General features: G+C 52.2%; 2 protein-coding genes across 2 annotated transcripts; one reads left to right on the top strand and one right to left on the bottom strand.

Moving 5' to 3' along the window:
- Positions 1-2,246: 2,246 nt before the first annotated feature.
- Positions 2,247-4,346, bottom strand: HETIRDRAFT_426273 (uncharacterized protein; the record flags this gene model as incomplete). The annotated part of the gene is made up of 6 exons (XM_009546742.1): positions 2,247-2,590; positions 2,642-2,930; positions 2,986-3,690; positions 3,741-4,029; positions 4,067-4,134; positions 4,191-4,346. 6 exons carry the CDS (start codon positions 4,344-4,346, stop codon positions 2,247-2,249), a joined length of 1,851 nt encoding a protein of 616 aa, XP_009545037.1.
- A 4,646-nt stretch (positions 4,347-8,992) lies between these two features.
- Positions 8,993-10,432, top strand: HETIRDRAFT_119486 (uncharacterized protein; the record flags this gene model as incomplete). The annotated part of the gene is made up of 1 exon (XM_009546743.1): positions 8,993-10,432. The coding sequence occupies one exon, from the start codon at positions 8,993-8,995 to the stop codon at positions 10,430-10,432; it is 1,440 nt and encodes a 479-aa protein (XP_009545038.1).
- Between the last annotated feature and the right edge of the window lie 5,988 nt (positions 10,433-16,420).

The raw sequence follows: 16,420 nt of genomic DNA on the forward strand, positions 1-16,420 counted from the left end.
CAATCGGTGGATCGTCTCCATCCTCACCTTCCATTTCACACTTGTCCACGTCCCCGGCACCTCTCATGGCCCCGATGGCCTCTCCCGACGACCACCACAACCCTCCGATCGACCCGAACCCGAAGACGACTTTGACGACTGGATCGACAATCTCTACGGCTTCCTCCATCAGATCAACAACACGTTCCCCACCTCCATCTCAACCTCGACAACCGCCATCTTCACCTCCTCGCTCATAGGCGACCTCCCGACCGATACCGAGTCCGACGACGAAGGCCCGACCATCGACTACTCAGATATCCCAAGATCGCAAAAAGCTTTGGAAGCCGAAGAACGCCTATGGTTGGTCCGCGACTGGCACCGAACATTGGTTCGGCCCCCTTCTCTCTCCGACTCCGAATATGCGACTTTTCTACGATATTGCACTGAGTTCTTTATCGCAGCCGACAAGCTATGGAGAAAAGACTCACACGGCCGACACAAGATTGTTGCAGCTCCCTCTAGTCGAATCACAATTCTCACTGCCGCCCACGACGACGTCGCTCACAAGGGTTTCTACGCCACGACTGCCTTGATCGCCGAACGCTTCTGGTGGCCGCACATGAGGCAAGACATTTCCTGGTTTGTTCGGACCTGTCACCTTTGCCAGATTCGCCAGACTCGCAACGTTCTCATTCCCCCGACCGTCGCCACGCCCGCACCACTCTTCGCGAAAATGTATATGGATACCATGCACATGCCGACCGCCGGTGGTTTCAAGTATCTCGTACAAGGCCGCTGTTCGGTATCACACTACCCCGAATTCCGCATGCTGCGACGCGAAACAAGCTCCGCACTCGCCGACTGGATCTTCGAGGATATCCTGTGCCGATGGGGAACACTGGTAGAGATCGTCTCCGACAACGGACCGGCATTCGTCAAGGCGCTCGACCAGCTAGCAAAGAAGTACCACGTTCGGCACATTCGCATTTCGGGCTACAATTCCCGCGCCAACGGCATCGCCGAACGACCTCACTTCGACGTTCGGCAGGCTCTGTTCAAAGCCGTTGATGGAGACCAGGCCAAGTGGAATCGTGCAGCTCATTTCGTATTCTGGGCTGATCGTATTACTGTTCGGCGCCGAATGGGTTGCTCGCCATACTTCGCAGCGACCGGAACCCATCCCCTCCTGCCCCTCGACATCGCCGAAGCCACCTATCTTCTACCACCACCGACCACGGCCCTCAGCACCACCGACCTCATTGCTCGACGTGCCATCGCTTTGCAGAAACGACGATCGGACCTCGCCCACCTTCGCAGCTCAGTAGTCGGCGCCCGTGTCCAGGCCGCCATCCGATTCGAACAACAGCATTTGGCCACACTTCGCGACTTCAATTTCCACCGAGGCTCGCTTGTCCTGATGCGCAACACAGCCATAGAAAAGGCGCTCAATCGGAAGATGCGTCCACGTTATTTAGGACCTTTGCTAGTAATTTCTAGGAATCGGGGAGGAGCGTATATTTTGGCCGAACTCGATGGATCGGTCTTTGATCGGCCAGTTGCAGCATTCCGCGTTATTCCTTATTTTGCTCGCAGGTCTCTGAAGCTCGCCGACCTTGAAGCCCTCCTCGACATCTCGCAGGAACGCCTTCGGGCCATGGAAGATTCCCGCTCGAGCGACGACGACGCCGAAGACGATAGTGCCGATGAAGATACCGACACCAGCTCAGTCCGATCGGCGGAGGACGACGACGCGGCTTCGGCGACCTCCGACTAGATCCCACCCTCCCACCCTTCGCTCTCTTCGGTCGGTGACTGGGGACAGTCACGATTTCAGTAGGGAGGAGGATTCACAGATATACCCATTCCTTATCTTCGTTTATTCGTCACAGACATGGACTGACGCCCAATCATTTCCACATATCTTAGTACTTTTACCACCGACCGATCGCCGACCGAATAATCGGCACTCATTTTCCCATCACTCCTTCAAGTACCAAGCCGCATTGAAGACTTCTTCCGATTTGCGCAAAACCATAGGGTTTTATGCCTGTGATGACATACTGAGGCTTCCCCTAAATATTCCAATTTATTTTTCTTTATTTCTGCCGAACGCTTCGCTTACAACTACATTCACACGCAGTCATTTCGCCGACCGATTTCTCGAACGACACCTCCAGTCTTCGCCAAAACGTCTCATTCAAACCAGGACAGTCCTTTCACTATTATGTTACATTTTACTGTACTACAGACACCTTGAAGCTATTCTACACATCGGGCACAAAGTCGCCCAACACAGACATGTCCGAATCCTCGGAATCCGACGAGTCTTCCACCAGCACCACATCCGAAACCGCCGATCCACCCGAACGCGCCTCAAGACTTGCCAACTCACCCTGCCACATCGCGATCGAACGCGCCAGCGAGGCACGCGTACCTTCGGCCACAGCGATGCGGTACCGAAGCTCCGACGCGATGCCTTGCGCAACGACAGGAGACAGGCGAGAGGAGTCGGACAAAGCGGGGACAGCAGAGGAACGGGGACGGGAAGGGGCCAGGACGGTACGAGTGGTGGTTGGAAGACGCTGGACTGGCTTCCGAGCCCGAACAGCTAGACAATACGATGAGCTCATATCCCAGCAATGTCCGACCGATTACTCACCTTTTGTCCGCGCGATACTCTCGCCGACAGATCGTTCGGGAACGAGCACCTCGACCTTACGCTTCTTGGTCGGGCGCGATGGTTCCGGCTCCCCCGACTTTTCGGCCGCCTTCGCTTTCGACTTCCCTTTCCCCTTGGACTTTCCCTTGTTCGGCATCCACCCGGGTTGGAAGCTGCAGCCTTTCTGCTCCCGGGAGCACTTCGTACACGAAACTTGGCCGGACCTCGTGTAGCAACGAAAGGCCACGGTGGTAAACTCAGCCGCACACCTTTGGCAGGCGTAGTCGGCCTGGAAGAAGGAGAATCAGCAAGCAATGAGAGGCGGCAAAAGGGAGGGGACTTACGAGTACATCTCCAGGCATCAAACCCGGGGGATCCTGCATCATCTTCCCGGCACCGTTCCTCTCCACGGGCGACCGAACAGTCGACATGCGACCCGTTCCAGGACCGAGAGGGACGATCACCCGACCTTGAGACGGAGTTCGCTGGCGAGCGAACTCGACGACAACAGCGGCAGCGCGCTTCCCTTGAGATTCGATCGGAGCGATCGGAGCGGTCGGGTCCACACTCATGCGATGCATAGCCGCGGTTGTTGAGACCAGGACGGCGTCGGCGGAAGGAGCAGGATCCGGGGAGGGAGAGGGAAAGAAAAGAGGGGGAGGGACCGCGGTTTCGGCGTCCAGCTCGGCCAGCTGATGCTCACCTTCTTCAGGATCGAGAGACCCATCAAACATGGCGCCTACCACAGCGTCCCGGCGCCGCTGACGATCTTCTGCGGCCACCTGCGACGCAGCAGCAGCCCGCGCCGCCTCCGCTCGCTCAGCCTCGCGTTCGGCGGCAGCTACCCTCTCGGTCTCCTCAGCCAGGGCCTGTTCTTCGGCTTCTTTCTGCTGCTTCACAGCAAAGCGCGCCGCCCGCTGCGGCAGGACGCGCGCCCCCCATACCAGCCAGCCGTCGGTAGCCATGTGGTCGAGCCCGCGCTCAGCTTCGGCGATGAGATCGGAAAGTTCGGGAATGTCTTCACCACGCGCCGAACGATCGAGAAGAGCCTAAGGAGGTGGTTGGCAGCAAGTAAGAGCAGGAGGGAGGGCCGACTCACCACACGACGGGCGAAACCTTGGCCCCAGAGCTCATAATCTTCATACTCAGCCGCTCCATCTGGGAGGGAGAGCATGTATTCAGCAAGTTTCGCCTTGAGAACGGGGAGGATGGACGGCATTCGGAAGAGGAGACAAAGCGGCAGGAGGACGGCGACGAGGGACTTAGTCGCTGGAGAATCAACGATCGGCAGGTGATTGTGGTCACCTGACAAAGCCCCGTGCCACGGCGCCCGGCAGAGACCGCGATACGCGCCACCGTCCTTTGCCGACACACTCTCACGCCAGCGCCTAGTTGGGGCACTCTAGGTCTCAGCCACTGCCTCACCTAATCAGTTGCCACGCCACAGGACTTTGCCAACTCAGCCCCGGTCTCTCTTGCGCGCCGACCCGGTCCTTTCTACGACATCTCCGTGCCGATTATTCACCTGTGCCACATCTCTCCCACGCACCCATTCCTTTCCACGCCACCGCTCATTGCCGATCTTTTTCCCACGAAACTTGCCACGCCGCTCCAGGTTCCACGCCACAGCTATTCTTTCCACGCTAGCGCTTGTTGCCGACGCTTTCCCACATCTCTCCCACGCGCCCACTTCTTTCCACGCCATCGCTTGTTACCGACGCTTTCCCACATCCACACACCACGCGCCCTGATCCACGTGCAGTGTTGCCACGCCATTTTTTCCGCTCCAACTCATAGCCGCCGACCACTGACTGAGGACAGTCAGGATTTCAGTAGGGAGGAGATGATGAGCATGCACCCGCGCTAGGGTCCGAGGGAGGTATTCGGGAAGCTTTGGGGAGATACCGAACAGCGCTCGACAAGTACCGAAGACGCCGACTTTTACCGAACACGGTCGGTCTCTACCCGACCGACGACAAGCCACCGAAGGACGTTCGGCAGCACTTGGGTCAGTTTGCCCACACTTCACGTACTTACCATGACCGCATAGGAGTGTTACGATAAGTGTTTACGAGATCGGAGCCAGTATTCCGTATCGGCCGATGTCCTCCGTGAGTCGGTCGGTCCTTATCGCTTATCTTCCTGACTTCCGCATGGTCGGTCAAACGCGATCTTGCACCATTGCTTGGCCACCCTGGTCGTACAATACCTCTTCTTTATTTTCATTGGCTCTCCAACGCCTGTTCCTGCTACCTACGCTCGGGCGACGGATCCCGAACGTTCGGGATTTCGACATCACTGATTACCTTTTACCTTATCACCTTCGGAACCCATATGGACATCTCACCTACCTTCTTATCTTCTCTGATCGCTGGGGCTTGGCGCCCATTCGACATCTACTCTCATTTCGGGTTCGATATTTTACTTAGGGGCGCTGTTTACTATAAAAACCTACATACAACTCTGGAATAAACCAGCTTTCGCACCCCACAGTTCAGAGCTCATTCGCACTCGTCTCAACCATCGAAATCGTCTTCATCGACTCCCGAAAACTTGTCATCCTCGTCGTTCGGCCTCATTCGCGTTCGTACTCGTCTCTTCGCTCGTACCCCCATCCTCCCTCGTCTATTGTCAGAGTCCCGTGTGGCTCTTGAAGCACGTAGTTGTCGGTCGCGACACTACCTTCTCGTTACCGACCGAATCCCCGACACGACCGACCGAACGTTCGGTCGGTGTTCGGCGCAGTCCCGAAACCGTTCGGGCGCTATAATCTCATACTCCCCGTTGCTTCTCAGTACGCCATCGATTTCTAAAGTCACCACTAACAATTCCTTGTGTATTAGATACTAGCTCCAGCACCCCCTGCATTAGAGGTTGTTTTGGTGTTGTGCCCGGCACTTAGAGCCACCTCTAGCGTATCAACGGCACAAACCACGCATCAATGAGCGCGAAAAACAGCGCCTCGAACATCTCCGAAGACTATCGGAAGATGTAGGACTCCGCGATCACAGCGGAACGTTTGGCGTCCAACTACGAGCATACCTCAAAAGGAAATGGCTCCTAAAGGACATAAGGAAATACGCAGAAGAGAAACGAAGGGCTCAAGACAAGCCATCTCTTTCACCAAACGGGGGAGAACCTGATCTCCCAGACAAACCCTCAGGAAAACAGGCCACCCGGGACCCAGTTATTCGGAAACTGGCCCCCGAACCGTCAGGATTTGCCAGTTTCGACCAAGACCTGGAAGACGAAATTATCGTCACCAACCTAAAGGAAAGAGTTCCCAAGGTGCATCACGAATTTTTGGACATCTTTAGCGAACGAAAGTCGCAGCGACTCCCAGAACACACTTACTGGGACCATGCCATCGACTTGAAACCAACCTTCAAACCTCAAGTGCCCAAAATCTACGCCCTGAGCCCAGAGAAACACGACGAATTAGGAAAATTCATCAAGGAACATCTGGAGAGAGGAACCATCCGTCGATCCACCTCGCAAACAGCAGCCCCATTTTTCTTTATAGGAAAAAAGGATGGAAAACTACGCCCGGTACAGGACTATCGCCACTTAAATTCGCACACCATCCCGAATGTGTGCCCCCTTCCACTAATCCAGGAACTACTGGATGTGATAAAAGGGGCCATCATTTTTAGCAAATTGGACGTGCGATGGGGATACAACAATATACGCATCAAAGAAGGAGATGAGTGGAAGGCGAGCTTCATCACTCCGTTAGGTTCTTACGAACCCACGGTGATGTTTTTCGGCCTGACCAACTCACCAGCCACCTTCCAAGCTATGATGAACATGATCTTCAGAGAGCTCATCACAGCCCGGAAGATAACCGTATATATGGACGACATCCTCGTCTTCTCCAAAACCATGGCAGAACACGTCAAAATCCTAAACCAGGTTTTCCAAATCCTACGCGACAACGATCTATATTTGAAACCCGAAAAATGCGAGTTTTACAAGGAAAAGCTCCAATACCTGGGATATACAATTTCAAAAGACCATGTCGCCATGGAGGACTCAAAGGTGGACGCAATAAAAGATTGGCCAATCCCACGTACAGTCCGCGACATTCGCTCCTTCCTGGGTCTAGGGAATTTTTACAGGCGCTTTATTGACAAGTTCTCACTCATCGCGCGCCCCCTACATGACCTCACCAAAAAGGATGAGAAATGGAACTGGACTACAAAATGCCAAGAAGCTTTCGAACGATTAAAGAAAGCTTTTATCAGTAAACCTGTCTTGAACTATCCAGATCCCATGCACCCATATCGACTAGTAACGGATGCATCACTAATCGCCTATGGAGCTACCCTTCTACAAGAAGGAAAAGATGGTGACTGGCACCCAGTCGCTTTCCTCTCTGGATCGTTTTCACCAGCAGAGCGGAATTACGACGTTCACGACCGGGAACTCTTGGCTATAATCAAAGCGTTGGAACATTGGAATCACTACCTCGAAGGCGCACGACACCCCTTCGAGATTTGGACAGATCATAAAAACCTGGAACACTTCCAAACGGCGCGAGACCTATCACGACGACACGCCCGTTGGAGCCTTTATTTGAGCAGATTCGACTTTACACTCAGCTATAAAGCAGGATCAACAAATCACTCCGATGCTCTGTCCAGGCGTCCAGATCTAAGTGAGGGGGTAGAATCTGACAACAAATCCCAAATTTTACTCCCGGCCAAGCTTTTCAACAAATCCGACGAAACATTGGTAGAACCATCCCCGACACGGCACATAAAGTCCACGGAAATCGCCTCCTCAAACCTCATTTCCCTCATCCGACACTCGAAATCGGAACATGATGCCTTAACGAGGGTAGCCCTCGCAAAGCTCTTACGAGTAGGACCACAAGGGATGAGAGGATTATTGGGACATTGGACACATGAAGACGGAATCACCAGACGCAACGGCCACATATGCGTCCCCAAAGACGATGTCATCCGAAGACTCATCGTCAAAACACATCATGATACACCCGCGGTAGGACACCCGGGTAGAGCAAAAACATTGGAAATAGTGCAACGACACTACTGGTGGCAAAACATGACTAAATTCGTCCACGAATATGTGGATGGATGTGCCATATGTCAATCTACGAAGAATTTGACACACAGGACACACCCACCTATCCACCCTTTGGAAACCACCAACGTTCCCTGGCGATTCATCTCGACAGATTTCGTCACGGACCTACCCGAAAGCAAAGGTTTCGACTCAATCAACGTGGTAGTGGATCAAGGTCTGTCAAAAGGCATAGTCATCACCCCATGCAAGAAAACGATCACAGCAGAAGAAACAACCGTGCTTTTCCAAAACAATGTTTTCAATCGACATGGACTGCCGACCAAAATAGTATCCGATCGGGGCCCTCAATTTGCGGCCAAATTCACCCGAGAACTCTGGAAACGGCTAGGAATCACCGCCGCTCTCAGCACGGCGTATCATCCCCAAACAGATGGAGAGACGGAACGGGTAAACCAGGAGATCGAGCAATTCCTGAGAACGTTCTGCAACTACCATCAGGACAATTGGGTAGACCTTTTGCCGTTCGCCGAATTCTCACACAACACACGGAAACACTCGGCCACCGGGAAATCCCCTTTCGAAGTGCTATACGGGTTCAATCCCCCCTATTCAGCTGACACGGCACTGGAGACAAAGGTACCTGCGGTAGCTGAACGCATTAGGACGATCACAGAAGTTCAGGAAGAAGCCGCTGCTAGCTTACAAATAGCCAGCAATTACGCCAAAGACCGGGATCTTCACAGGAAACTTCCCCAATGGGAGGAAGGAGACCAAGTATGGTTAGAAGGAACCCATATCCGGACAACCCATCCTAAGTTCAAGCTCGCCCCCAGGCGATATGGCCCCTTCAAAATACTGGGAAAAGTAGGAACCCTGGCGTACAAGCTCCAAATTCCTCCGCAGTGGAAAATCCACCCGGTGTTCCACGCCGCCGTGCTCACCAAATATAGAGAAACCGAAGCCCACGGAGAGAACTTCGCGCGACCAATACCGGAGGTATTGAACGATGAAGAACATTACGAAGTAGAAATGATCGTGGATTCAAAACGGCAAGGACGGGGAACCAAATACTTGGTCAAATGGATGGGATATCCCGAAGCAGACAACACCTGGGAGCCCTACACTCTCCTAAAGGGAACAGCGGAAGAAGCCATGAAAGATTTCCATGACCAATACCCAGACAAACCCCGTCCGGGAACAGCCTGAGAGGAGGGACGAAAGATCATAAAAGGAGCGACAAGAGGACTCCAACAAGAACATCTCCTCACCTTCTTTCCCTCTCAAACACTCTCCCCCATCCGAATGCTCCTCCACGACGACCACGATGCTTCGTCTCCATCCAGAAACTCCTCCCCCGATGTCGTCCTTATGGTCGCCAATCCAGATGTCGAACGAGTGGAAAGAGGAACAAGTCCTCACCGACCAGATGCTGGACGAATTGATAGAGGAACAAGTCCTCAACAACCAGGATCTACCGGGGTCCTCCTCACCCCTCATATCAACAACTTCTCCGACGACGACGCCGAAGACTATGCCAAGTTCAAGGAAAGGGAAAGAACCCGAAAACCCTCACCAGAGAGGGCCTCACGAAATACACCACGGCATGAAAGTTCTGATGACCGAAACCAGTCGAGCCTTGGCCCATTACCAGTGGGAGTTTCACCTCCTAGTGAGGGCACGCGTCCTAGTGGAGTTGCAGGTCCCTCGGGATTTCGAGCAAGAACGGCAGCTCAACTCCCAAGCCATGGAGAAGCTGAACCAATACCAGTTCTATCAGAAACTGCACCTGCGCCAGTACCAACTAGTGGATCGATTCCCAGCTCCATGGGAGGACCTACCCCTCGTACAAATCCTCACGCCGGAGAACTGGAGCGACACGCGGACGCGCTCCTCCAGCGGAACACCATCTCCGCGGTAATACAAATGGCCACAGCCATGGCCCTCCAAAGACTCGCTAACTTCTCGGCAGGACAACCCGGGAATGAACATAGCGACGTACCTCGACGACTGGCTAGTGCCAGTCTCCAGATCAGGGCGCTCGCCCTCCAAACCGACCCGGACACAGCCTCCTGGTACGCCCACAATGACGGGCGACCCCGAGCCCTCCTCATCCACCCTGACGAGTTCTCCCAATACGTCAACCGAGAGCTCCTTCCAGCTCTCCTCTTCGGAGGAGAACTGGGAAACGTCCAGCCAAGCAGGACCGACCCTTTCCGAGTTGTCACTTGGAACGTACCACGTCCCGGAGAACATCCCACGCCTGCACCAAATCCAAGGAGGGTTCCGCGTACGGTCGTGGAGCGCCCTCCACCGAGACAACGAGAGGTTCCTACAGCGCATAGCCATACCGCGACTCCCCCCTCTCACCGGATACGAGGTCTTCCCCTATCCCAAGGAAATACCGACGAGGAGGAACCGCCCGTCTATCGAAGAAATGAGGGAAGGCGGAGTCGGGGAAACCAGGCAACCCTCGGACGCGGAACAACTGCTGGCCGGAGTGTTCGACACTGGCCTAGATCGCCTCCTCCTAGTGCTCGACTTCGTACGAACGAAAGAGAGGATAACCGAAGTAGCCGCAGAACTCGCCGCATTGATTCGGAGGCTCGAAGAAATAGCTCTTGGACTAGATCCGAGCTCGATGCATGGGATGCTCTAGACGATCCAGGAAACTACGACGAGGCGGACCCCTACTATCGACCTGACGAAGGGGGCGGGGATTATCAAGGACCTTTCGATTATTAAACGGACTAATAACAGGGCACAAGGGAAAGAAAGGGGGTAAGGAAGTTGAGGAACTCCTATCCCCAACAAAATTACATCCGAAACGATGTAAAACTACAAACGTCCGCAATGACGTAAAACTAGGATCGTCCCTCAAGACGTTAAACTGTATGACCTCGTCCGAAATAGACGTTAAACTACCGCGCGTCCGGAATGACGTCTAAACTATCGGACCTGCATGTCTTAAAACTGTGAAAAGATAAGAAGGCAGGGGAAGTACCTGACCATTTTAGTCCTAGGTTCAAATGATGGTACGAATCAAGGACAACAGCGGGCATAATTCCACGTACGACCTACGGTGGAATCCTTTCACATCCTCGCTGTCAAGGAGTTAATCTGACAGATGCATCGAGCGTCCCATTTGGATCCTCAGTTTTACAGGGTTTTTTCCGCATTAGGGAACCCTCTACATGACATATACTCTACTCGTAGGTGTCGACAAGCAGGCCCTTCGCCTTGGTACAGCGAAGTGCCCATACATAACCGGTTGCAAGTCCGAGTCAAGAAATTATGATGCATAACTCGTATCGTGAACCCTCACAGTCAAGGTCTGACTGGTGTTTTGGGACGTCCCACTTTGGATCTCCCGTTTTACAGGATCGTTTCCGCATTAGGGGATCCTACAGCTGGCGCATGAGATGATGTAGAGAGCGGGCCGCCTCTACCTCACAAGTCTTCCTAATGATGCGAGGCCACAAAATTACATCCGGAACGATGTAAAACTACCAAAGGCTTGGTCCGCAATGACTATAAACTACTAGGGTCCGCAATGACGTTAAACTAGTCTTCGTCCGAAATGACGGAAAACTACCCATCGTCCGAGATGACGTTAAACTACCATTGACCAAAGGAGCGTGGTTGCATTCTGGCGAAGCGCGGAAGGACTCGCGTCACAGAACCCTGCCTATAAAAGGTCGAAGTGCTTCCGATATTCACTCGCTTTTTGGTAAAAGAATATCGGGTCGTCTTGGTTCAAATCCAAGCGAGGGGTCTGGGGACATGGAAGAGCAAGCATCTCTTCATGGAGCGCTCAGTCTAGTCCTGGAGTCGAAGTACAAGAAATTCCGCTCCAAGACCTAGTCAGGAGGCAACTAGGACACGTGCCTCGAGTCAAAGATCTAGTGGGAAGGGACTAGATCACGCGACTCTCGTCTGGCCCACATAGCGGAAGAACGACAAAGAGCGGGCCACTCATCCAAAGTCTATTCCGCCAGAATCGTCCGCGACGACGCAAAACTAGGTCGCGTCCGGGATGACGTTAAACTAAGCATTGTTTTTCCACAATATTTGTGGCGAAACAACGTCCGCGATGACGCTAAACTATTGTCCCTTTCCACATAGGGATTGTTCGAGGCCAATGGCATCGACGTCTGCAATGACGATAAACTACGGACGTCCGAAACGACGCTAAACTACTTGTCCCTTCAAGTATAGGGATCGTGCGTGGCGATCTTGACAAGATACCGCGCGTCCGCGACGACGTTAAACTAGGTGCCCCTGAACCTAGGGGTTGTCATTGACGTCCAATCCCCTGGCCGCCAATGCGTCCGCAATGACGGAAAACTATTTGCTCCTTACCGAATAGGAGTTGTGGATTGACCGCCATGGTGTCAATCGGTCCGCAATGACACTAAACTACGTGCTCCTCACCGCATAGGAGTTGTGATTCATCACTCTGGTGCTGAATCGTCCGCAATGACGTTAAACTACTCGTCCCTTTTCGTATAGGGATCATCGGTCGACACCATTCTTGACGAGAATGTGTCGACAATGTCCGAGATGACATTAAACTACCCTCATCCTCGGAGGAAAAACCTATCGTGACTCGAGGGACATAGTCAGACGATAGCCCGCCTATCGCACGGCGTTAAACTGCGAGGATGCCTATCGCACGGCATTAAACTGCGAGGATGCCTACCTCACGGCATTAAACTGAGCGGTCTCCCAACATTGAGACGTACAAGTTATCCGGTTTGATAAAGTATAAACCGTCCATCATGCCTCAGTGGAATCTGGAGCGGGTAAAGTCTGGTCTATGGCCCTATGCACATCACCGATGGAAATTCCGGCGTGCAGAAACATCTTTCCCCACAGATACTCCATGTTGATGATGAAGGACGTCCGCAAAGACGTTAAACTACGGATCGTCCGAAATGACGATAAACTACGGACCGTCCCGCATGACGTTTTAAACTGCCAGTCGTGGATATATCTCGCAACCCGACAAATATATCAGCTGTGGTCTTAATGTCCATTCGTGCAAGCGAACGGGCCGATCCGGAGAAGGAGTCAGACTCCTCCTTACTCCTCACGACACCCTTCAAGTCTAATTCTCTTCACATCCTTGCCTCAAACCCAATACGCATAGTGAATCAAACAAACTCTGGACGTCGAACTAACTCACCGGAGATGAGCCCACCGTATGGGGGCGATACTGCTTGGGATTTATGGCTGCAACCTCACCGGAGATGAGCTCACCGTATGGGAGCGATACTGCTTGGGACGTTAAGATGGTAGTCTGGGGAAGTAGGCCTAAGCCTTTGTAAAGCGATCAACCTACTTGCCCGTGGACGCCATCCTCTGAACGCCAAGAGGAACAACAAAAATCACGAGGATAGACGACTATCCTGGAAACACTGAGGTTTGGCCCTCGGAGAAGGAAGAAGAAGAACCTGATGACATGAATCGGAACCCACACGCTAGAATTTCTACACATCCCCACACCACTCGCATTCATACGCCTTTCTTGATACTATTCCAGAAGAGGGCTGGAAGTAAGACCGCGACGAGGTTTACCCGCGGCAGAATCAATCCCACGGGTGAAGGAAGAACATCCTAGAGAGCGGAGGCCTGGATAACCTCGCGACTCGACAAACAAACAGCTCAACGGAGATGGAAAACTCCTAGAGGATCAAACGACGTAAGTCGGTCTTCCTCCCAGAAAACGAAGTCATGTCCCGGAAGTCGCATCCGGCGACCATCATTGGATCAAGAAAGCAAATCGTATATGGAGCGGCGATGACACGCAAGGCGTGGTCCTACCAGGCGAATAGGACGTAGAAAGGGGGTATTGTTATGATCACGTTCTATCGGGCCTACACGGCGGTCTATACCGATACGATCATCACAAATATCACGCGGCCTCACGGGTTGAGGCGTACACCAAGGTACAGATATTAACCTTGGTCATCCACTCCCAATGGATCATCAATCATTGGTCGAGTATCACGGGCCTTGTATTAGCGGGCATGGAACGCCGCCTTATAAATTACTCACACGCAGGGCATGAACCTCCTAGTCTCTCCTGGCCGGAAGGAGACCAACGGAGAAGCACAAGAGTAGTCGTTATTGAGAGAGACGACTTAGAGAATACCTACAGATACATATTCGGTATTCTCACGCCCTACTTCCCAAAGTAGTATAAAAGGCCCATAGAATAGGCTGACGATCTTCAGTCTATTCTCTTCGTTCCCCTGTATCTTCACATACAGGGATCTTCGTTCAGTACTGTCTTCCTACAATACTCCTTCATCCTTAGGCAGTCTTCATACTGTCTATTTTCATTGCTACATCGCAATACACTTCTGGCTCCTGTGCTACACGTACAGTCGAGACCGCCGTTCCACACATCCTCCACGAGTGACCTAGGGAAGAACCTCCTACTCTTGGGGTTACCGACGAGCAGTCGTAACACACATCAGCCGACATGGAATACTGGCCCTGATCTTGTCAACACCTATTGTAACACTCCTATGCAGTCATGGTAAGTATGTGAAGTGTGGGCAAACTGACCCAAGTACTGCCAAACGTCCTTCAGTGGGTTACGGTTGGTCAGGTGGGGGCCAACTGTGTTTGGTGCAAGTTGGCGTCTTCAGTACTCATCTAGCACTATTTGGTGTCTCCCCAAAGCTTCCCGAATACCTCTCTTAGACCCTAGTGCAGGTGCATGCTTATCACCGGGTATTGCTAAATGTCCTTTGGCAGGTTGCAGTTGGTTGGGTAGGGACTGACTGTGTTCAGTAATAGTTGACATCTTCAGTGCTTGTCCAGCGCTGTTCAGTATCTCCCAAAAGCATCCTGAATACCTCTCTTGGACCCTAGAGTAGGTATATGCTCATCACCAACATTTATATATATATATATATATATATTTTTTAATTTTGTCTAGGTTGTCTAGCAGTGACATGTCAGTCCTCCTTATGAAGGTATCTGTACCATTCCCCCTGCCCACAAAGGCTGGGATGGCATTCTCAACATCATCTTAGGTATTTCTTATTATATTATGTATATGAATTGAGCTCAGGTAGTGTATTTTAGTGTGTGTAAACAAAGTGGTAGCCATGGCTAGTTAGATGCTAAGGGTACTGGTAGTAGTTGCCTAGAAAGGAAGTCCCTACTGTCTACATCACTAACCACTAACACATTGCAGCTGCCCCCATCTCCAAACTCCCTCTACCTACTCTACTATCATTAGGCATCTGCCCACTCCCTGCCAGGACCCCTGAAAATAGGGGGGGAGGCCGGGTGGAAATTTCTTAAAAGCCGGCCAAAATGTACAGATCGAAAGTCCCAAAATTGGCGAAATTTGTCTGGAAAAAACCAGGCCTAGCCAAATTTTGAGTCAAAATGTTCGGATTGAACTGCCAGGCCTCCAAAACAACATTTTTTGGCCGGATTAGCCAGATCCGGCCTTGTAAGCACTCAAAATTGTCCAGATCACATAGTTCAGGCCTATTTTGATGCTCAGAAAGGCCAGAAAGCATTTATTAGGCCGTTGGCCATCAGAATCAAACACATAGAGCACATGAGATATTGAAAAGATGTTACAGAGCATCATACTTCGTGCGCCAAGCCATCGCCATCCTCCCTTGTGCCGCTACTATCCTTCTTGCCCCCTGCCCCACGCTGACGTAATGCCTGGAGACGTTGGACCGCTGCTACGAGGTTCAAGAGATATCAATTCAAATGTGAGAATAGTTGGAGCGAGACTTCATCGAGATGTATGTGCCGCCTGTCCTGGCTGATGGATGGATCATTGGGTAGGATGCACAAGAAGTAGTCAGAATGGAGGTGAGTGAAAGTATAAGATTACACGGAAGCGACGCGACCATAGATAGCCCAAAATAGAACAGCATGTGAAGGCTCGTATGATTGCAAAGAGATGTACGACGCTGTGCCGATGTTGAGTAATGTTTCCTGCCATGAATGCGCACCGGATTTGCCACCACCTTGAGTGTAGAGAGCCATGACTGTAAGGAACAAAGATCATCAGCCATAGATATATTGAGTAATTGTTGTACTCACCACGGCCCACAACGAGGCACCCTTTGTGAAGTATGATGCCATACATCCCAACCCAATACATGTCGTCCAGGAAGCTGCACATTGTTCTCTGTGCCGACCATAGCGCTTGTCAACTTTTTAACTAGAGCGGTGGGCAACCGCTGATCTCCAAAGACCTTGCCTTGCCATAGGGTGACCTGCAAGATATTGTTCATCAAAGGAGTGGTGTAGAAACGTTAATATTGACGCACGGTTTCCGCACACTGGGTAGCTGCCAGCGCCGCGTTGGCAGAGTTACCTGCTAGGGCACCTTGCGCACCTGAGTTCCTCCACCTTTCCTTATGCTCAAGTCCAGTGCCGATCCCTTGGTCCTGCTGCTGCGAGAGGAGAGCTTGCATCTCTTGAATGATCTGCCTCCGCAAGCTTTCCTCACCAAGCTTCTTGCTCCAGGAAGGTGTTGACTCTAGTACGGCCGATTCTCGAACACCATGGGCTGCGCGGTGTGTTTCATGTGCTCTTCAGATCTTAATCAGCGGGGAGAAGTTGAGTATGTCGACAGAAGAGAAATGGACATCAAAAGCGTAGCGAGGCTCTGGAGGTAAGTTGACCGGAGGCAGCTGTGCAGCATGGAGCACTGCCAATATATTGGATCGGTCATTCTCAAGG

The sequence above is a fragment of the Heterobasidion irregulare genome (genome assembly GCF_000320585.1).
Source record: "Heterobasidion irregulare TC 32-1 unplaced genomic scaffold scaffold_04, whole genome shotgun sequence".
Lineage (NCBI taxonomy): Eukaryota > Fungi > Basidiomycota > Agaricomycetes > Russulales > Bondarzewiaceae > Heterobasidion > Heterobasidion irregulare.